We start from the raw sequence: 23,769 nt of genomic DNA, 5'->3' as shown, positions 1-23,769 counted from the left end.
AGTATAATAAGAATTTAATATCTCCAGTATAATTGAAAATGACAAAGAATCAKGGTTAAGCATGTGAGACCAGCAAACAGACTCAGGCTGCTGGAGACGCAGGGAACTTGTGAGACTCCGCTTCCCACTCCACRTCCCCTCCCAGGTAACTTTTTCCAACCAGAGTCACATGGACTCCATGCCCTACAATGCTATACCTAACACAATACAGCCACAAAAATCTTTGTACCTTTGCTATGGATGTGCTAATTGTTTGTCATTAAACTRCAATTCTTCTCATTTTTATACAGTTAAATACATTTTAGCTTCTGGTAGAGTCACTATGAATAGTCTAATTTTTTGAATATACACACTATTTCTGGATGACATAAGAACTGTCATATGTCATTCTCCTGACATAGAATATAAATACTAGTTATACCTGCACTGGAAGTAATTTCAGAATTCTGAATAAACAATTAATTATCATAATTATAAATTAGTGATGTAATTGTATTACTTGCCAAATGCCTCTAGAAAGAAACAGAACCTAGTCCAGAACAGAAATTAAGATTTGTAAATCCCATGTTAATTTTATTAACCCTCTTTCAGCAYGGACTGCAAAGCAAGGTTTACATGGGGAAAATATTTACAGCAGAATTCACTGCTCCTACTCTGGGTAGAGCCTCTGCTCCTACTCTGGGTAAAGAGATCCTCCATCAKGCAACTTTCTAAAGGATTTGACAAAAGGGGTTCAGGCAAAAAATTCTCTGTGTCCTTTTGAAATTTTGGATTGACAAGGCAGACCCATAAACCTTAGGACAAACCACAGCAGTGTCAGGAAACAGATTTTACCAGTGCCATTCAAAGTGCCACTTCAGTGTCCCTTTCATGCCAAATCACACCCAAGAACTCTGATTAAGGCCAGAAGAAATCAGGATACTGTTACAGAAACAAGAGTTCAGAGCCCCCTTCCCAAAGTCCTGGTGAGTGCCCCCTGCACATCCCACTTGTGGGCACTTCTGCACAGGGCAGCTTTTTAAGTATCTGTCCCAATCACCTGGCACCAGGCTGATCATGCCACAGCAAGGCATGACTTGGATTTGAGATGTGGCTTACACACCTCTGTCCCCAGTGATTCCCAAAGAGTTCCTGTCCCAACACCTTTGCTTGTGTGAAGTATGAGACACAGCTCTGCAGAGAAGAGAGCAGTGTGTGCTTCTGAATTTCACAGAAAGGTCATAAAAATTCACAAACTCATTGAAATAAAATGAGGTCACTTTTTGCCTTTCTATTTTTATGTCTGTGACATYAGTAATTTCTGTCTATTTTTTAAAACATAACTAAAAATATAATACATTTCCTTGTCACCTAGGAGGCAAAAACATATAACACATTTAGGATGAGGGAGAAGGATTTTTCTCTGGTTTGCTTTGGGTTTTCATTTCCCTGGGCTGACTGGTCTGTGCTTCCCCAGACTAAGTCCTGAGCAGGGAAAGAGCCAAACCAAAACTCTGACACCTCAGCTAACAGTTGAGAGGGATAAGCATTTCATAAATACTCGTTACATCTAAGCAGCTACGTGGCAATAATCTCAGATTCAGCCATCCAATCACYGCTCCCCCTTCTCCCTTTTTGCCCTTCCTTGTTTCCCACAGTGGAATTCCCATGTAACTTGTCACCACCTACTCACTCTGCAGCAGGCAAAGGAACACCTTGGAAGGAGACAGAAGCATCACCTCCATAAAAATGGCAATGCCATCTAGATTTGGCAAGGTTTACCTTATTTGCTAGTACTGACAAAAYATTTACCTCAGGACAGGCTCACACCTTGCATAAATTCCCAAAYCCATCAGCGTGAGGATCCCCATTCTGCTCTGCCAGAAGCTAAAACTGTAATAGTTCTGTTTGTCTGGACAGTCACACCTGGAGGAAAATCTCTCTGAGCACTCAAAACAAAAAGATACTGTGAAGTAGGACTGAAATCCCAGAGCTTTCAATCTCACCCTCTGAAAKGGAAATGTGTCTGGACACATAGTGCTAAGTCCTGAGCAGGGCAAGAGYCCAACCAAAACTGACMCCTCAGCTAACAGTTCAGAGGGACRACCATTTCATAAATACTCCTCACATCTGAGCAGCTACGTGGCAATAATGTCAGATTCAGTAATTTCTGATATGCAGATACAACTGAAATGAAGAAATAGATGTCCCTTCCTTTTTTCTTTTAATATTCATGTACCTTGCAAGCAATTTTCAGCTTTTGACTACAATCAAATAAAAAACAGGTTTAAAAACCCTTTTCTAAGGTTTTAAAAAAAAAGGACAAAAGAATCCTCAGACAACCAAACACCCTAAAGCCACAGAAGAACAGTGAGACCAAGCAGTTGAGAAGGAGAAAATGCAATATGCCGTGAGGTGGATACATTTCCTCTGAGCTTATTAAGAACATCTCAGTTTTCTGCCAAATCTGCTGTTKACACTAGACTAGCATCATGCCTAGGAAACTGTTTAGAGATTTCTGCAAATCTCTTTTTTTCTTGATGAGAGAAGTGAGAACTGAAATCTTCCAATACACTGGAAGCCAATCCACAGAAGTTGCAATCTCACTGTAACAGTTGTAGGGAAACACGTTCTGAGTGGAAYAGTTTTGGGGGTTTTGTTTAGGTCAAGGACTTGTAATTTAAGCTCCAAAGATCACTAAGCATGAACCACTGTGGTTGAGTCTGAATCATATTGAGGGAATCATACTGAGGGAATATTCTCTGGGAATAATTAAAATAACATTCTTTTGAAATCACCACCCCTTTTGCACGCTTTGAGGACTGTAAAATCGTGTGAAGTTTGTAAACAATTTGAACTATTTGAGAGAAGGGATAATCAGGAAATGAAGAAAGCAGGTTGTGGTTTGAAGTTCTWTACACACCATCCCCCTGTGTTTTGTCTTCCATTGTCTCTGTCTCTCACAGGTTTCCCCTCGGTGTCCCTGCCCAGGAGTGAGTGCAGGGGGGTGACTCTGCTCTCTGCTGAGCACAATCACTCCAGGCTGGGTGGGCTCCAAGAGACTCTTGGGGCTCCCATAGGGTCAGGGATGGCAACTCCTGGGGGYTCCTCCTGCCATCTTAGCTGTGCCACCCCCAGCTCAGGACATGCCACCACTGTCTGATTTCAGCCAGKTCCCCACTGCTCCAGCAAGGCCACCACAGACACCTTTCTCCAGGGCACAGATGGAGTTTATTCATKTGGCCTCTCCTTTGTTACATTAACACCAGCAAAACCAAGTCTTTACTAGTGGTGGCAGGAGGCATGAAAAGAAACTTTTTTACAAAAAGGAGGATTTCAAAAGAAAAAAAGAAGCATCAGAATGCMGACCATCAAAAGGCTGAGTCTTTTTCCAACCCTACATAAGAGCATGAACTACTAGGAGAATATTTTAAAGCGACTTTTTGTTCGATATAATACACTAAATTCTGAAGGGATAAAAATGGAAACACATTTAGAATTTKATTTCTTCAGCTTTTTTACTGACATCACGAAAGCTGCGCTCCTAACAAAACAATGTGAGTACTCCAGTGATCTAACACACATTCACCTGTTGGCTCTGCATACCCATCCTCCTGCTGCCAAGCATCTCAAGGCTTCCTGACCATAAACCATGAACCAACTTTCTGTGCTTGGGTACTGAGGAGACACTGCAACCCCATAGTGCTGCTCACACTCAAATATTTCTCAGCACGAGCCCCTTCCAGGTTTCCTGCATGCGTCTCTCCACATTTATAATCTTTCCTGTGTCCAACTGAACTATGGGTTCCGCTTCACCTTCTAACCCTCTTCTCATACACCCTTCTTTTCTGCCATTTTCCTAAAAGATTCCGTCAATTATAAACCTTTAAACCAGAACTGAAATCTGAAAGGTTAATTGCATAGTTTAGTACCTCTGAATTTTATCTTTTGATTTCAGCAAGTCAATCACCATTTAAAGAGCTGGTTGCACCAAGGTGCTGCAGATGCTCTGAGGCACCTTGTGATGCASAACTTTAAATCTATTTTAAAAGACTACTGCTCCCTGGTAAACCTTATTCCAAATTTGCTGTTTACACCCAAGACATGCAGAAGGAAATGCAGGCTGGAGSACAACTGCTGTCCTGTGATATGCARTGATTATTTRATTATTCTTAAGATATGTCATTTTTGTGCTCCCAAAATAGATAACTTTTCAAAAGGCAAGATTCAAAGCCCATGTCTCCCACAACTCTTTAAAGCTGTTTACTGAACTGAAACAAAGTTGTGTAGCTGGCTCTACTGTGTAATTAATAGGGGTTACATTGTGTATGTTCTTCCATAACTTCAAGTGCTTTATACAGTGCTCTTGCAGCATCTAGAATATTACAACAGAAGAAAATCAGCCCAGACATTGCCCTTGACTTTCTTTACAACCACACTTTGTTAGCAGAGCCTATTGGAACATGCATTTTCTTACCGGTATCTATGAACAAATATACCCTTAAAAATAGAGTTCATCATATTTTCGATTTCGTCTTGGTTTTCTTGTAGCTGTGAAAAACAAAACACAAAATAAATAAAAGATCATTGCTCACTACAATTTAGTATTCTACAATTCCTTACTGGGAAACATTAGAAGACCTTGGAAGAGCACTTAAGTAAATTCACCATTTCTGCTCTTCCAGCACATGCCTGTATCGTGTGCATGTACATACAAATATTTACATTTATATATGSAAGGTCTTAATAGAAGAAAATTAACATCCACTAAAAAACATCAGTTTAGTCTCCAATTAGTTCTTTGAAGTGATCTTTAACTTTTGGTACCAAAAATGAGACAAGTAGACACAATGTGTGCAGTAATGYCAGCAGTGCTGTGTTCACAGGGAAACAGGGTTGAGTGAATGACAGCTGCAGAAACAAAGCTGGTTACAGATCACTTTGGAAAAAAATTAATGCTCTGTTTAAGGAAAGGAATTGAAGATGTTCTCAATCTTAAGTATAAGCACCCACAATAACTGGGTTTCAGAACTAGGAAGATTTCCAGAACTGGAGCACACCTGACATTCAGGCCTTGGACTGCAAAAAACCAAACCAAATCCCCCCCCCCCAAAAAAAAGGTGCCGTGAGCATGCTTTTATAAATAAGAGTGTTTGCTTAAAAATCTTTTCACTTCCTGGGTAATGTGAGCACATTCTGCAAGTACTAAGGGGAGCTTACCTCCTGTCAATTAATATGTTAACAYAACTTGGAATTAATTACAGTATTCTCACACTTCAGATCTTGTACTAAACTAAGTAAGTACAAATTAATTACACCTAAATGCAGCTTTTTTAATAAGATGACACCAATTTTATCCAATCAGCTTTTGGAGCAGCTGTCGTTCTTGCATCAAGGTGTCCATTCCAGTCCAAGCACAGCACCACAATGTGGGAATGTAAATTTGCCCACGTTSTCAGTAGGAAAACAGCAACAGAGCCTTGCTAGTACAGTGCACATAAGCATAAAATAATTAAACCTGTACAATTATGAATGTATATATTTAACAGATAAAGCCAGAAGCAAAATTGTGATCAGCTGTTTGACCTCCTGCATGGCATGAGCTCTGAAACACTTTCCCCTAAGGGCTTCTATTTTTCAGCCAAATACTTGTGGAGCATCTTGCAGGTATGAGCTGAAGTAGCTGCAGAACTCAGGGRGTGAGGCCTCCCAGCTCATGCCAGTGTGAGGAGGTGCTGCCTCCATTTTGTATGTGGGGAAACCAAGGMATTGAGGGCTCTTGACTAAATTGTCAAAGGCTTGCCAAAGAAATTMATTTCACAGTAAAAGGGATTATATACAGAGGCAGGAGCTGGTGCACACCAGCTCTGCATACACAAACCATGCACATTGAGACATGGCTTCTGAGAAAAGCACTACACACAGCATCAGCTCAACCCAAATATGCACAGACTAAATGCTTGTTTGAGAACTCATAACACAGAGGGGTCTGTGAGCTCCTAATCATCCCTCAACTGCACGACTCCACAGGCAGGGAAACATCCACAGAAGTACAGGGGTAGAGACAGCCTAGCCCAGACTGTGCAGCAAAATCAGGATGGGAACGAACCAAGAAGCTTCAGGAGGCTTTCTGAAAAAGTACCAGGACCTGGAAGGGGAAGCTGCCAGAGAACTCAGGGAATGAATTGTTGGTATAAAACTCCACCACAGAAGAGAGGTTGGAGAAAATGGACTTTCTGAGCCACAAGGAAGTTGAGATTGAAAAAAGTGTACTTTGACACCTCCCCGAGTACAAAATGAAGCAGCACAGATGAAAGGCCAGCATGGATGGCCTCCTCCCTCTTCTTCTGCACAGAATTTACAGCTCCACATAAACTTGGTAAATTATCATCAGCTACAGGTACCCAGGTGCTGGGGCACAGCTGATGCAGAAGCAGAATCAGAGATTCAGCAGGTCCATGTGAAATGCCTTTTACCTCTGTGTGCTAACATTTAAAGGATKCAATTCTCAAGTGTATTTTAGAGTCAGTAATGAATTTTCTCTGAAACTCTAATTGCTTTCTACACTTTCAAGTTTTCTAAACTATGCACTTGAATTCGAGTGCTTAACTTCAAGTATCTTGAGAAAGCGTCTGTGTCTTGGGACTGCTGCTCTTACCAATGCAAAAATGATTTAACACTCCCCCTCTAAAACATGAGTAAAAAATGAGGGAAACACTTCTTGTTGACTATGCAAGGAGATTCAGAAGCTCAAAAAGACATGTATGACAAGCACAAAATTTGAATACTACCGGCAGATACTAAAAGACAAATATCTCTGATTTGCAGCACATTGCTACATCAGTCATCCCCTTGAGCTGAAACTCTGACAAGACAGAGCTCCATGTACACATCAGGCCGGAGATGATGCCAAAAGAAGGAAACACTTCAGGAAGTGCCCCATCTCCTCTACTTCAGCCTAATTTGCCCCACTCRGTGAACTGTCCCTCTATCTCCTTGGGAAGATCAACACATGCACAAGAATTTGCTCAGGAGGGGTTGTTAGGATGGCACTTCAGCAAAGAAYCAACAGAGGAAGGGCCAGCACAGGATGCCACTGTCACCTCCGTGCATTAAACACAGGCAACAGACAGCACTGCTCCAGCAATTCCTACCCAGAGCCATCGAGGTGTCTCCTCCTCACAGATCTCTCCTGGACACACTGGACTGGCAGTGCTGCTCCTGGCTGGGCTGGGCTGTCCCCAGTAGTGACAGGAGAGCCCAAGGGAAGGGCTGGCAAGAGCCCAAGAGCCAGGAGGGCCTGCAGCTCTGCCAGAACAGCGGGGGAAATGGGCACAGAAGAGCCCACGGCCACAGAGCCACCAGCCAGAGGTAATCAATGMAATCAGGGCCTTTGTCCTCTGCAAACTCAAAGCAACAATCAACAGATGCAGAATACAAACTCTGTTCCAGCTATTTTGCTTTTTAAAATGCTTTTTAAGACCCACATTCAATTTAATATTTAATTTYAAATGTTTCTCTTGCAGTTTGAGCAGAAGAGATTGTTCTTGGTTTGTACCTTAATGCATGATTTTTAAGAATTATGAAAACCAAATAAAGTTGTGCTAGAGATCATAGGGGTAAAAAAAATGCAAGCAATTGTAATTATCCCCAGACAAAGACTACAAAATCAAGCAATTCTGAATCAAAACTACACCTAAAGGATTCCAAGGTGCACACAGGTAAAGCACCCAAGTATCCTTAACTGCCACAGAGTAAAACAGTGGTGGAGGAAACTCAAAACTAGTATATTAAAAATAATAACTTAAATCTAAGCCATATAAACTTCAACTTTTCAGTCACTCTTGAATTTTACTGCGCTTCTTTATACATGGTTGTTCGGTGTACGTGTATCAATTTTCTACTCATCATCTTTAAAACTCAAATTTCCTATATATAGTGATATAATGCTTTTTTTAGACATGATTACAGCAACCTTCTAATTGAGAGACCTATGTTTTCCTCACCTAATGCCATACTGGTACTTACTAGAGGTGACTTTAATGTGTCCCTAGCTCCTTCTCTCTGAGAGCAGGTGCTATAGCCCCCACTGCAGTGCTTCCTGAAACCAGCTAAAAGAGAAGTTCTGATGAGATACTGTGCAATAATTGCAGTGATCAAGGAGGGAACRGGAAYGTGTGATCCTCTGGTCAGAATCTTYTTTGCATAATCAGAACAGGGACTGCTTACAGTTTGGGACTGTTCCTGCCTGCTCATCCATGGAAGCCTAAGAATTGGGATTCTCCTGTGTGTGCAGAACAGCACCACAAACCYGACTGAACGTGACAATACAAGATTTAAATGTAGCCCATGGAGTGTGCTCAAGATCACACAAACACCCCTGCAGWACCAAGCTCTTTCTCACTGTGCTACTCAAGGCACAAACCACCCTGGGATTTCTGTTGGAGGAAAGGCACATGAACCAGGAAAATAAAAAAGATRTCTTTTCACTTGCCTCTTTTCTTTTCTGAAGCAGCAGCTCCAATCTTTCATTAGCTCTTTTGCCAATCATTTTGTTCCTCTCAGCTTCATACTGTCTCTGTGTATTGTCCTGATGAATGCTCAGGTTTAAGGCAACATTCACAAGAGCAGTCATWAGCTTCATAGCTGCAAAGGCACAAGACAGAAAATGATTCTTTACCTGTAGCCAGAGCTGAGAAATGTTTCCTCAGCACATCCAGAATCACAGCAAAAAGCCCCCCAACCCTGGCCCAGCTAATCTTGGTAACCTACAGGTACTTSTTCCTACAGCAAATCATCCCTCATTCCAATTGACTAGCATAGAGGAAAACTGTAAACAGGGATCTAMAACCACTCCTTCAAGAAGAAATGCAAGTCCACAAGTAGATTTTAATAAACTTTATCAAGGCTGAGCACCATGGCATCATGATGACCTCTGCTCCTTGGGACTGCAACACAATTARATGTGCTAAAAACAGCTGGAAGGAAATTTGCAGAGTCAAAACAAAGCCTCAASCTTGTTAAAATAAGCAAGCAAATAAATGGCAGCTATGGTCCCTGGTAAATGCTGAGATCTTTGGCAGCTCCTGTCCCTACTGCAATGTTAGTTTGTCACTAATGCAGTGGCTGAAATAACTGCAGTCAGCTGTCATGAAGCTCACCTTTAGCATCAGCTTATTCTTGCTGGAASTTTCTAGCTGCAAAATCCATTTCAAACAGTGGAAACTGTCCCACAAAGCACAACTCTTGGGAAATGACTCCAATATATGCTTCTGTTTCCTGTCTTTTCATCAAGCCCCTCATACTTTCCAAACATGTGCCCCTTGCAGGGGTGGACCAGTGAATCCCAGGGACTAGAGTGAAGACCTCACTCCATAAACTTTGCCCTAGGAACCAACCAACCACAGTCTGAGCAAACAGCAAATCAAAACTACCCAGAACTGCAGACAGCATCAGATGGAAGGGAATACAGATTAAATAACAGGGATGGATTTCCAGCAGGTTATCTAGGCTCAAACAGTGCTTTCATTGCAATACTGAATGTGTAGAGGAAACTCCAAACCTGGAAGCTTAAGCCTGCATAATTCAAGGTTTTACCATCCCATTGCTGAGTATAATGAAGAATACACAAGAATGTTCTTCCAAAGGAGTTCAGTCACTGTGAGTTGAAGGGTTTGGGTTTCAGTTTTAAAATCAAAATCCACTCAAATCTGAAGTAGCATTTTCAGTATCAYTGGAAATCTGCCTCTTATTTTGATTCATAACAAGAGATGAAATTGCAAATAAATTCTCATTGTATTGTTGGAGATTGGGTATCAATGCACTTGAAACTGAAAAAACCTGYATGAGGTTGATCGTGGAAAGACTAAATATTAACATATATTAGAAACAGAARATAATCTGTAGAAATATTCAGATTATGACAAATGTCTCCTGTAAAAGTTTCAAACACCTGGCATGATGTATGAACTYTGCAATAAGATGGATTTCTTATCAYCTGACATGACCAGCTGTATACACCTRCACTCAAGCCAGCCACTCTGGCAGTGCTTTCTAATTGAGAAAAATGTTCCTTATGGGGAGCAATTCATCCCTCTTATGGGAGACATCTCATATAGGTGTGATGAAATYCATGAGGAAAGCCCACTTCTATCTAATGACACACTCAGGGCTTTCCTGGGGTGCAGGCAACTGCACTGAAAGGTGGCGAGGCTGGAGGCAAAGACAGGGAGCCCTACAACCATGGCCCAGTGACCCCAAACATTTTGTCTCTCCAGAGTTAAGGCACAGATTATTTTTTCAGGTGGATGAAAATTATTTGATAATACAACTGTCCCAATACTTCTTTAGAATAAATTTATACTCTTTAAATATAAAATAATTCCAACATTCTACACAGCAAGTGAACAACTAATAAACTACAAGACATAAGCACACCACTTTTGATTGTCAGGATTCCCTGGAGACCCTGGGTATGACAGGAATCGCTCAGTGTCTCAGCACACTCCTTTCCAAATCAAAAAGGAGTATTTTAAGTACAGTTGTAGCACACGTGGTACTTGGGTTTGACAAAACTTTGCCCAGCTTTAATGCCGGCCAAGCTGCAAATGCTAAGTGATTGCCATGGTGAAGGAGCAGCAGCAGCAGCACAGCCCTGGCACAGTGACTCACCAGCCAGCGTGCTGGTGTGCCGGAAAGCGCGGACCTGCGAGTCCGACAGGCCGGTCAGCAGAGAGATCACCGTGTCCATCATGTACTCGTCGTAGATGATGCTGTACTGGCACTGCCGGATCAGCACCCCGATGAACTCACAGAAATTCGAGCGGAACTTCTTCCACTGCGGCCCGGGCATGGTCAGGGGATAATCMCCGCTGTCCTGCAGAGCAACAGAGGAAAACATCAGGGTGCAAAGGTCTCCCCATTTGATTTATTTCAATGGTGGCCATTCAATGGTGTGGTCTAAGGCTCTAAGCTAAACATCACCTTGTTCCTTCAAACCAAGGGAGAAAACCAAATAAAAACAACACGTTRTTTTTCAATACACAGGCAAGTTCATTGGCATGAAACCACTTCTGCAAAGACATCATTGTGACTGTTTTACACTTGCACTATTGGCTCTATATAGTCCAAAATAAGYACCAAGACTCAATTCTTCTCCTTGTGTCCTGGGCTAGGAAGTGGAAGGGAAGGATGAGAAGAGAATATTTGAAATTATTTAAAGTCAAAACCTAAAGAAAGGCTTGTGTAATTGAAAGTTTGYGGCATTCTCTATCGCCACTTCAAGTCCAGGTTAATATTTTGATCAGCTAGCTGCTTCTCCCCACAAACTTTTATTTGCTCAAGTTTATAGCYGAGTATGATTTACTCAAGCTTACAGTTTTTTTACCAGAAAGCAAACAGTGCCCTGTTTTATCTTGTAAATGCAGCCTTTTTCTAGTGGTAGCACTTGCCTACTGATGAGCAGTAATGGAAACTTTATTACAGATTCATACACTTCATCTTCAAAGAATGATCACAAGATTGAACCCAGCATGTTCATTTAACCCCTCTCCAGGTCTGCTCTCACTATATTCCCTTCACTCTAYATACTGCATTTCAGGAAGACTGTTTCCCCACTATCAGAAAATGCTTTTACCCCTCAGTGAAAAAGCCTGAGTACAAATCTCACTGACCACTAGATTTGTAAGCCCATTTCCGAGTACCCAAAACATCAATGCTCCATCCTGAATCTCTCAGCCAGGATAAGAAGTCAGTACACCAAAGCTACATCCATTTGYTCACATTTATTGTGTGCTTTTGTGAGGAACAGACACTTTCCTTCCCACGCCTTCTCTTATCACCCAGACTGAACCACACAAAGGCAGCAGCGTAAGCACAGAGGAGCTGCAATCAAACAACTTTGAACCTGAACTTCATAACCTAAACTTCTGCCCTGCAGAAAACCCCYTAGCCACCAAATTTAACCAAATCACCCCCATTTCAGCAGCACCAAAATAASCTGATGGGTCTCTGCATGTGAACCTTGGCACATAATGTATGATTTTGAGAGGTGTGTATATAGGCAGGCTTTTGGAACAGACCCTCGAATCTCTAGTGCTGTGTGTAACTACTCATACCTGTAGGGTGCATTTTTAACTTACAATTACATATCAGACAACTCTTTTGAAAAGCCTATGGAGACTGCACCATGACAGACTTCATCTGGCTGAACTGTGACAGACTTCATCTTGCTAAAATGGGAAGAAAAAACTCCCAATAAAGTCACTTCAYGGTTCTTTTATTCCTGAATACCAGTAAAAATACTACACATTAGTGACACTGACATGACACTTGATGGCCCAATGCTTAGAAAACTCAAAGTCAACCAAGTCTTTGTTCACCTKCCAACTCTAGGACAAGAATTATGAGGGAATTTAGCTGCAAAACACCTGTCCTCCTAAGCCAAGCAGCCAAATAGTGCAGTCAATGGATGCCCATAGAATTCCCTGTCCCAAAGTGAACTTGTGGCAGCAGTGAACAAAGTTATTTCCATCATTTAAATCCAGTACAAGCATTCCTCCCATCACAAGGAGGAAAATCAATACTTCAATCCCTGCCATAAATGCAAACTTCAGGCCAGCAGCCAGCTGATTCCTGCAGCACTCATGGAACAATGGGATCATTYGGGATGTCTGGGCTACTGGGGAAGCCAATACAGGTGAAATGCCAAGTTTATTTCAGATTTCAAAACATTCACTGGGTTGTAGCCTAGGACTAGCAATTTAATGCTTTTGTACTAAACTCCACAAATTCTCTCACAAATTCATTCAAGTGTTAAGTCAGAAATTAGAACTGAAACTTTTTTTTTAGAACTGCAGAAGTTCTTAAAGTTTTAGGTAATAGAGAAAGCAAGATTGTGTACCAGTAACTCCTTAAGAGGTGTTGAATTTACTGAAACATTTTGCTATTCAAGTGCACGAACAAGACAGAAATCATGCACAAGTACATCCTGGAAAAGAGCAATTCTCATATCTACAGTTTTCTTGCTTAACTTCTGGAATAACAGTCTTGGCATACAATTTAGCATTAGTCAGAGATACTACTGTCCTATAGAGAATTCCTGCTCCAGCTTTAGTTCCCCTCATTAAAGAAAATAAAYRCTCAGAACACTCAGCTTTTTATACAYGAAAAATCAAAGAAAACACAGTTCAAAAATCTCAAAGCTAAAAAGCATTCAACATTAGGAACATGTTTATTTTGACAGAAGATACCCAGTCTGAATTGTAATTTACTTGTTTCAAACAAAATGCTCAGATCTTTTGAAGGAGTGTTTCTTTCTGTACCACTCTTCCAAAATGGTAATTTTCATGTCAAATTCCCATTTGGTTTAAATTGCCATTTAAAATAAACAAAACATTAATTTGCACGGAGAAAACAGAGCAGAATGCWGCAAAAGCCTGCAATCCTGCTTCATGAATGTGATGTGTCGGGAATCCAGAGCTCTCTGTTGTACCCTAAGAGCTGGAGCTCAGCACTCAGAATGTCCCCACCATTCCCAGTGGGGTGAGAGCTCTCCAGTTCCCCCTCCTGCCTGCTCTGATGAACCCCTCTTGTCCCTCCTCCCTTGTCACTCCTCATCCAACAGCTGTAGGGGCTGCTTCACCTGCCAGTGCAGCTTCCCAACTGAGACATCACTCATCCACTGGCCCCTTGCATTTTTAATATAAACCAGGAGTATGCARTAACATATTTCATAAATTTTAAAACAACTATTTGTATACTCTACCTCATCAAATTCTTCTGTCATTTTCCTTATGATTTCTGCATTTTGCATGTTCCTGAACATTTCAATTCTTACCGTTCCTGTAATGTAATGAAAGAACAAGAGAAATCACCACACATTTTTGCCACATCAACGTATCAGTGTTTTTCTGCTGCAAAACAAACAGCTCAATAYTACACACAAGAATATGTATAGTRCAACAATAAAAGAAATGTTTKRAACAAGGCTGTGTCTTGAAGAAGGAGGGAAAGAGAAATCATCTGTACTGTAATGTGGTTTCCAGCGAGGAGTTAGAACCTTTTTCCATCCTTTCACTCTTTGCCGCCAAACAAGTATGGTRCAGCAGTGACAACCGTGGAGGACTCAGGTGCTGTCTGCAGGTGCCCAGTGCTTTGAATTGTGCGTGCARCAGCAAATGRGCACCTTCTTTGAGTTCCAGGGCCSCTGCTGGTGGCTGTGCAYGCTCCGTGCKGAGTGCCCTGGGTGACARATGTCCCCATTCTGGGCAGAGCCCGGGGCTGTCACACTGCTCACCTTAGGGCCAGCACGGGTCATTGACCAAGGCAAGCTTTCCAAACCCAAGGGCTCTGAGAGCTCAGCTGAGACAGGAGCCAGACCAGCACCACAAGCACCAACTCTGCCTCTGTCATTCTTTCATGTGCGTTTTCCATTTCCCTTTGTTACCTGAACAGCGGAGTTGAAAGGATTAACTTTTCATTGTAAATCAAACAAAGGTACCAAAACTGAAAATAGAACAACACAATAGCTATAAATGAAAATTCTTGTGACTTGATCAAAATTCCATCAGTATAAATAAAGTATCCTGACACATTATTGCCTCTGCAACTACACACTATCTAAATATCCAACCATGCAACCCAGGGCAACATAAAGACTTTTTTTTTTATKGCTGCATGATCTTCTCTTCATCACTTCGCAATCTTCTTTTGTTAATGGAGGAAATTCAGAAAAATTAAGCAAACTGCAGAGCTACAAAATCCATCCCAACATCATTAACATTACAAAGAGTAAGTCTCTCAGCTTTTGCAGAAAAGTTCAACTGGATTAATGATCCGCTGCATAGCTTCAAAAATTCAGACCATAATAGAAGCAGCTTAACAGTTAACAGTATTAGTCCCTCTACAAAGGATAAATGAAGATAGGTTAAACATACTAAATATTATGCAAATGTTCTAATTCTGGTATTTTATTCCTTGAGAAGGGAGCATTAGAAACACATGCATTTCAAAACTTGCAAGCAGAGTTAAAACACAGCAAGCCTCCATATGTTAGTAGAGGTACAGTTTTACAATGCAAATTAAATATTGACTTTTTTGAATTGGCTTTGCTTCTTCAGGAAATAATATTTGTTATCCATTTCATACTGGGTAATACTGTCAGCCTCAGTTCTGACAACAGCAATTTAAATTTGGGCACAGTAATTTCCATATGATTAATAAACATAACTAATGCAATGTATCAATTAAAACCAGGAATCCACCACGTGAAAGTTGAAAATATATTTTCTCAACTCAGAAATCATCTGTACATGCAGATATATTTTTGTATTTCCCCCAGTCCTGAAGGTTTTGTTTTGGCTAAATGAAGCAGTTTCCCAGTATGTCTCAGWGGACAGGTACTATTCCAAACCCTCCTCTGCTGCAGGAATGCCCCTTTTGCTCATGGCATGATGGCATTTGCTGCTCTTTTCACTGGCACATACCCCTCAGTCAATAAATAACCTACTGACCTTCGTTATTTTACGGCTTTGTTTTTTATCCTGATTTTMTTCTTATCTATTTATAGCTTCTTCTAATAACCTCAAACAGTCTCGATTTCTCTGGAACCAGGCTGTTTACCCTGCATGAGCAGAACTGACAGAGCAGCACCACTCCCTGGGTGTCACTACTCACCAAGCACAGGGGTCTCAGTGAGGCTGGGGACATCYGCCAGCACCTTCCAGCAAGCAATGGTGCAGCTCTGTGGGCCCAGAAGGCAGGGACACACACACCATGAGACCCCTCCTGACATCCCCAGGGCTGCCCGGGTGGGCAGGAGCTCTACACTGCCGAGGGATGGGTGTCCCCAGTGCCCAGAGGAGTAGAGAACAGCACTCACCAACCCCTGTCCTGTMTCATKCCTCMYCACCAACSCCTGTCCTRCCTCATTCCTCMTCACCAACCCCTGTCCTGYMTCATTCCTCCYCACCAACCCCTGTCCTGYMTCATTCCTCMYCACCAACCCCTGTCCTGYMTCAWTYCYCMTCACCAACCCCTGTCCTGTCTCGYTCTTTCCCCCACTTTTCAGGACCCAGTTTACAGAAGCCATGGAAAGCACAAGGGGTGTTTCTGCTTATCTGGCATTGGGCAATGGCTCTGGCCTGATGCTTTTCTTGCCACCACCTCTGCCACACCCAGCCACAGCACAGCCCTGTTTGTCTTTCTGGCAAACTGATTTAATGCTCTAAGTATGCCATGAAGGCTCTGCTTGCATTGCATGGTGTCACCACAACATTTCAGCACTTTAATGGTCAGCATTATCCCAACTCACAGTTTTTATGATCAGTGAAAAGCAAAACTTCCCCATCTTCAGGTGAATCCTCAGGTGACTAACAGATTTTCTACAAATTACAATTAAAGGAGAGGAATGCATTCCTGAAGCCTTTACCTTACTCAAGTTGCTTCCTGTCTTCTATCCTTTTCTAAGGTGAGTTTTACCTCTGTCATGAAGCTCTCTCTCTATTCAGCGAAGAGAATTTAAATTGCCTTAGTCCATTAAAAATGGAGAYGTCTGGAGAAGTTACTTCAGGACAAAGCTCTCAGTTAAAACCTATTCACATGCATTTTGTGTTTTAAAAACTCTTCTTACTGACACGTAAGTGTATTTCCTTAATGACCAAATTCCAGTTTAACTTTCAGCTAAGGCAAGTACCAATTTAATTTGTCAATAATCACAATACCCAACTCAACCATTAAGAGTGAGGAAAAACCCCACATAGAGCCCCCAGCTTAATTTCAGTGAGAGAAGAGAAAGACTAAAAGGGCCTATACAACACTGGATGAACACACCTTAAAAACCCCTAAGCTGCATCCAAAACCAGATGCAGTATTTCCAGGATATCTAACACACCATGGACTCAGTGGCTTGAAAACATGTATTCAGAGTGAGAAGAATGACCGGTTTGATTAGAAAGTCCTGTAAATGCAAAGCAACAACAAGGATCTCCAGGAGGTTTTTAAATGTGTAAGCCTTCGAGTGAGCAACAACCAGTTTTCACTGGCAGGAGTTAAACAGGAGGTGCCGCTCGGGATGTGGGGGGTGCCGTGCTGCGTCTCCTCCTCCAAACGGGAGGYACTGGCAGTAACCCCTGCTGGCAATCAGGGAACACAATCACACCAAATGCCACACTCCCACAGCCTCCTGTGCATGGCAGCTCTGCRATTTCTACAGGGAAGGGGAGGCTGGATGAGTGAAACAAGTGGTACTCCAGCTCCAGCAGCCCGCAGTCATTTACACACTGCTAATGACAGTAAACTGCTCGCCAGTAAATGGACTCCTGAAATCTAAACTGCTGATGGTAATAAATTATATACTATGGAGGATACTACCTATACTGTATGGTCAGTTTTCATCACTGGGAGCTTTATTCACCAAAGCCACACAGACAATGTGATCCCTTCTCTTTTGGACCACCTGCCCATGCTGAGTGAGCTGCAAGAAAAGCAGTGGGAAAATTGCAGCTGAAAACTAAGGTGAATGRATATAAAATAAACCCACAGTCTTCTGCCAAAGGAGAATTAATCATGGCACCTTAAATTCGTGGGAACTGATTAGACTGATCTCGCAACATACAAAGTGGAAAAACAGGAGAAAGATTTATAGAGGCATTGAGATGAAGACATCAGAAGATTTGCCCAGAAAAGTATATGGAAAACACAATTATTCTTTAGCATCAGCTCAAAGCCAATTGTGGGGACCAGAGCACCAAGAACTAATTGAAATTGCCAAGAGAGGCAAGTTTARTAAAATATTACTGAGGATGGGTGGCAACTACAGAACTTCTGGATGGGCASTATTTATCTCCCTTCGTATCATTCAATGTGCACTTCTACACCCTTCTCCCCACTTACAGTTTAGATCATAAGAAATAATCCACTTCTATAACGTCCTTAAGTGCAGTTTTCAATGGTCTGAGAAACGGTAGTGACAAATTCAGTGTGTCAGATGCTAAAGACTGAAGTCAAACCATCAGGAGCATATGATTTCTCAGTGCTCAGCTTGGGTCAGGGGACTCTGCTGTAGCACTTCCACTGACTGTTTCCAGGAGAGAGCTGCCTGAAATTACCCAAAAAATTATTCAGGCCAGTAGGAAAGTTCATTTTCTGTGGCTTGCCCACGATCACATAAGAACACTGAAGTAGCTCTTACCTCATCAGAATCAATAGGCGTTAATCATTCATTTAAATGGAAGCAGTACTGGGACAGTTGAAGCACATCCAAATAGATGCTGAGACTCCTAAATCCCACCAGGGCTCCTGACTTTTTATTCATTTCTGTCTCTGAAAACTGAAACTATTGAGACCAGAGGTCAGCACTCAAGAARGAAATCAGCCTAAATAGTTGGTTGAATTTAAGCACATGTAGGAACAGAAGATCCTTATATTGATTTATTCCCCAATTCTTCTTGCTGCATGGACTCCACAGTGCCCAATTTCTGCTGCCAGGGAAACAATCCTCCAAAGCCAGAGGCTTCCTATAAAGCACAGACCYAATTCATCCTTGGAGCAGCTTTTGACACTGAACTCTTACTGAATGAATCAGCAAGAATCCCAGTAGAGAAACAAGTACAGTCTTGTGCAATTAAAACTTTATCAAACACAGAATCACAGATAACTGTTAAAAAGAATTCTAATGGTTCATCTAAGTCTACCCTCCTACAACAAAACCAGAATTATGTTTGAATGTGCTCTGTGAAATCCCTCTGCAATGTGAAGGCCTCATACACAGCACACCCATGCAAAATGCACTCTTGCTGCAGTCTAATTCTCTGATTTACCTTCTGCTTATCAATTCCACTACACACCACAACAGAATTTTTTTACCCTTCATTCTTTACCATGATTTTTACCATCATGGTCCTGCAATTCTTTAATTGCAATTACCTTTAACTTTAGTAATTTGATTGTTCACATTCCATGATGATTCTCAGACCATTGCAGAGCACATGAATAAAACAAGCACTTATCCTGCTTTAATTACTATTCCTTCTTTGCTTTAAGTTACAGTTGAGTCTTGAATGGAAATTCTGGAACAGAATTTCTCGCCTTGGTTGCATTTACCACACAGAACTTTTATAGCTATTTTTCTCTTCTTCTTTTGAAGACCATTATTGTTGTTTTGCCCTTCACTCTGCTCTCACAGACCTAGGGATATTATTATTATAATGATACAGCTCATTAAATTGCCCTCCCARTGATGAGAATTGGAGGAGATTGTTTTCCATTTGTGTTCATCACTTTCTGTACCAAAAACTTGTCAACACCACTTTGTAAGAATCCACTGGACAAACTTTCACTTGCTCTATTCTCCTCCCTGATGGTACCTCACCAGTTTTGAGTCCCTTCCTCTCCCAACCTACATTATGCAACTCTATACAACAAGTACCAAACAGCAGTGAAGCTTTTGTATCTGCACTTCTTTTGATGGCTCATAGGAGATGTCACCAGCAGAAACTCCTGGCTTCTCTCCCCTTCTGTCCCCTAGGCATGTTCAAGAAAGCTATTCTGAATTTCAGAACAAATGTAAATGTTATACAGAACAAGGATTTAGTGGCAAGCTCCTTTTCCTGAATTTTCAGATCTTGATTTTTTAAAAAATCCTTACAAGAATTTTTTTAAAATTTAATAAAGACCAGAGAAGTCATAACAGAGAACTAAAGTAGCATCACCACCCTTACAACAAGGCACAGTTTAAAGCTGAGAAAATCCAAAAGGAAATCTCGATTGTGGAATGAGGACATTTTGATTGTTGGAGCCCCCTCAGGGTCCTTATGACCCTTTAATGCTCCCTGCTCCCAGTGCCTGAGTGCCACCTACAGACCCCACTGTGTGCTCCTGCCATACCCACAATGGCACAAACACCCAACACACACCAGCTGAGACAGGACAGGACCTGTCCAAGGGACCACTACTAAAGCATGTTCAATTTTACCTCTTCCATTGCACAAGGCTCAGAAATATGTTCCTCTTCTGGTTTAYATAACTCAGACATAAAGAAAGAAACACTTTGTTCTTATTGTCATTCAGAAATTACTTTAGCTGTTTCTGCTGGCCTGTCACACCAAATTTAGCTTAAAGGAAGATATCTTGCCTAGTGTGGAAATCTCAAAAGAATCTCTTCGTTTATAAAAGCCTTTGTTTTAGGGACCAGTCCTATCTAGAGTGTATTTATGAAAGGCAGGTCCTGCTTTACCCACCTGATCTCTTTCAACGACCTGCTTAGTGGATGAGGGAAATACTGTGGATGTGTCTGTCTGGACTTTGGTAAAGCCTCTGCCCATTTCCCACAGCCATCTCCTGGAGAAACTGGCTGCTCATGGCTGGGATGGCACAGTTCTCACAGGGTAAAAAAACAGGTGAATGGTGGGCCCAGAGAGCGGTGGGGAAAGGAGCTACACCCTGTTGGYGGCCAGTCACAAGTGGTGTCCCAGGGCCCAGTGCTGGGGCCAGCCCTATTTCACATCTTCAGCCATGATCTGGATGAGGGGGCTTCCTTGGTGCCCAAAGGGACGTGGCAGCCAGCTGGGCGTTGGTCTCTCCTCTCAAACAACAAGTGACAGCACAAGAGGAAATGACCTCAAATTATGCCAGAGGGTTAGGTTTGGTATCAGGGACAATTTCTTTCCCAGAAGGGTTTTGCAGCCCTGGCACAGGCTGAGGAGGGCAGTGGTGGTGTCCCCATCCCTGGAAGGATGTAAAAGCTGTGTGGATGTGGCACTTGGGGATGTGGGACAGTGGTGACCTTGGCAGTGCTGGGGAAGGGTTAGACTCAAGTATTAGAGGGCTTTACCAATTGAAACAATTCCATGAGTCTGTCACTAAAACAATCAGTAATGTTAACACTGTCAGCATCTACAAGGAGTATCATTAAGAATGTCAGTAAATCTGGTAGGATTTATTAATCTTTTTTACTAACACAGGCATCAAATGCTTGCTATTTCTTATATTCAAATTCAATGATAATTGTTTCATTTTAAGAGCATTTCTGTATTACACTTAGAAGTTCAAAGTTCTGAATGGGATGAAGGAGTTGATAGCTTTATGTGTATAACTAGTATTTCATATGATTTGAGCTGTTAATCTCTTTTAAAATCCAAAATGTTATTCRATCCAGAAAGTAATAGTGATGGCACTGATTCCCTCATTACAAGTATGGGAAACAATACATTGAAGACAGTCAGATTTTTACAAAGAGAATTATGTATGTCACTAACAATCCCGTTATTTCCCCATGCTGAAAAAAAAGGTACATATGCTTATAGTATAAAGAGATAGAAACTTCATGTCTACTTCAAAGAAAACAGATCTTATGAAATTCTGAAACTGCAGTTATGTGTGAGAACTTGCTACTTGCTTATGTTGAGTGTCAGAAGAATAAAAAAAGCAAAAAWTAAAGAATTCAGGAGTGACCCAAAGAACCACATACCATTAAATGTGATTGCTGTGTCGGACTGGGAGGTGTTGTACTGCAGATCTGGTGTGTCTGCTCAAGGGTTGACGTCATTTCTGTCACATAATTCTTCACAAGCCCCTAGAGCTCCATGAGGCATTAATAACCAGTTAAAAGCCATACATTTATGTAACACAGAGACGTTTTCAAAATCCTGCAGTAATCTCCCTAATTTTCTTAAACGAGTTGATATGCAATAATCATATGCAAGAATGTTTTCAGATTAAAACTGGGAAAACAAAGCAAAACCGGTCAACTTTAAGAATGGAATGAACCTATCAACAGATCTTTCTGTGTAAAGGTGTTGATAAAATATGTTCCCCACTAGATATAAATGCTTTGAAAGAAAGGACAATAATGGAGCAGACAGCTTGCTGGTGACACAATTATTTAGAACAGCTGARTGACAGTTGACAGCCAACACTGCCAAAGGATGTCATAGGCAAAAAATTGATAAAATGCTCTTCAGCAAGAAAGCATGCTCAGTCCTCAAACTGCGAGTAGAAAGGGAAGTAGGCCTACATAATTCAGTGCCTCAGAAATAGTACACTTCATGTGCTCAAATCTTAAAATTTTGATAAAGGAAACTCCCTTGCTCTGGGCTTAAGGCAGACAAGGCTGGTTTGAGATGGCTCTATAGAATCTGCACTTGCCAAATGTAAGCTGCTCTGCATCTTTATGGACATGATTTACTAGAAGCCACACAAATAACAAACAAAGACACTAAATTTGCTATCTCGTAATTTTACTAAATTATTTCATAAAATAGATATTTGCATGTTTTGCTGACTTGATCTAAAAATTCTCACACGGCACCCACATTTTTATCAGGTAACTTCAGACTTGAACTGCAGTAAATGGCATGAACTAGAGTGAAAAGCTGAGGAGCCTGTGCTGTTCCAAAGGCAGCACTTTGCTCCTGGCAAGCTCTTACAGCTTTTGTTCTTGGAAGCCCTGAGCTCCAGAGTCAGCCCCCTGAACATCCTGCTCTGCCCAGGCCCTGGCTGAGAAGCAGTCTGTGACCATGGAGGACACATACACTATAGAGAGAGGCAAAAGCACATAACCAAGATTTGCTCCTGTGACACTTCCCACCTGCTCCCCCAGAGCTGGTCCCAAGGTTCATTTGTGTGAGCCCTGCTCACGCTGTGCTTCCTGCCCATGGGCTCTGAGTTTGCTAAGAACATTCCCAGKGGGTGTGATGGAACAGATTAACATTGGGATTTCTGCATTCAGCAATCAGCACCAGGTGTTGGGAGGAGAGCAAGCACAGGTCAGCACCACACAAATCTCACATTTGGCAGTAGGTGAGAGCTTACCTGAGCTGCAAGGTRTTAAGGCACACTGTGACTATTGGATTTAGCAGCTGACAGTGGYTCCATCATCTTTTAACTCATTTGTACTTCCCATCTCCACAGAACTCTGCATCAATGCCACCAACAGTTTAGCCCCACACGCCTTCAGAAGATACYTCATTCTATTTTTAAACCACCTGCCTGATCATTTTATTTGATAAACCAAGGGTTTTTTGCAGTGCATGAAAAACTATTCCTCTATTTGCCATTCTTTTCCCCATTGCTTGGGTTTTTTCTCCAAATTTGTGTATCCTTTAGGAAGTGGGATGGTCAGAACTTACATTCCATGCTCGAGGTGCAGGTGCAATGTAAATTTGAGAGATTTTTTGTGTCTAATATATGTACATATGAATTTGCCCTTTATTTCTGATTCTTAACTTTGCCTCTCAAAGCACTGCCAAGCACTGMGGCTGTATTTTCAGATTATTCACAATGACAGCAGGCTCCAAGAGCAGAATGTGAATAACTGCAGCCCATCAGCAGCGCGTGTGTGGAAGCAGCCTTTGGCTGCCTGCTGTCAGGAGTGACTCAAATGCTGCAGTATAAACACAGGTAGTGTGGAGGTTGAGCTCCAAGATACAACAATGTAAATATTTGGACTAAATCCATTGAAGTCTATCTCCTCTCTSCCAGTGCCGTTATCACAGGCTGTTTTCACATTTGCTCTGCCCCTCACCTGCCCTGTGAACATCCGCCCCAAAGCTTCCCTCTGAAATGAGGGGCCCAGTGTGGACACAAGCTCTTCCCTCCTCCCAGGGGAACATGGCTGCGTGCATCAACTCCTGATCTGAGAGCAAGGACAGCAGCCCAGACACTCCTCAGTGGGTCAGGACACAGGACAGGAGCCTGACAACCCACACAGGAGCTCAGTGCTGCTGTGGGAGCGCTCCTGCAGCCACCAGAGGAGAGACACCAGTAGTGCCATGGCTCAGGAGCAGTGACATA

The 23,769-nt window shown here is 41.9% G+C and overlaps 1 protein-coding gene across 1 annotated transcript in view; it reads right to left on the bottom strand.

Annotated features, from left to right (window-relative positions):
* The window catches only part of LOC130585442 (cohesin subunit SA-1), a gene marked incomplete at its 3' end in the record, with an annotated part of 135,131 nt that overhangs the window by 28,544 nt on the left and 82,818 nt on the right, over window positions 1–23,769 (bottom strand). Inside the window, exons 6-9 of the mRNA XM_057385932.1 lie at window positions 13,745–13,821; window positions 10,651–10,855; window positions 8,474–8,625; window positions 4,457–4,530 (exon numbers count right to left, since the gene is read on the bottom strand). Coding sequence (XP_057241915.1) covers window positions 4,457–4,530; window positions 8,474–8,625; window positions 10,651–10,855; window positions 13,745–13,821 — 508 coding nt within the window. The remainder of the gene's footprint in view (window positions 1–4,456; window positions 4,531–8,473; window positions 8,626–10,650; window positions 10,856–13,744; window positions 13,822–23,769) is intronic.

This window comes from Malurus melanocephalus, unplaced genomic scaffold (assembly GCF_030028575.1).
Source record: "Malurus melanocephalus ecotype Western Australia unplaced genomic scaffold, MMel_1.1 scaffold_889, whole genome shotgun sequence".
Taxonomy (NCBI): Eukaryota; Metazoa; Chordata; class Aves; order Passeriformes; family Maluridae; genus Malurus; species Malurus melanocephalus.
Note: the sequence above shows the minus strand (reverse complement) of the source record. Positions and strands in the feature narration are given on the sequence as shown.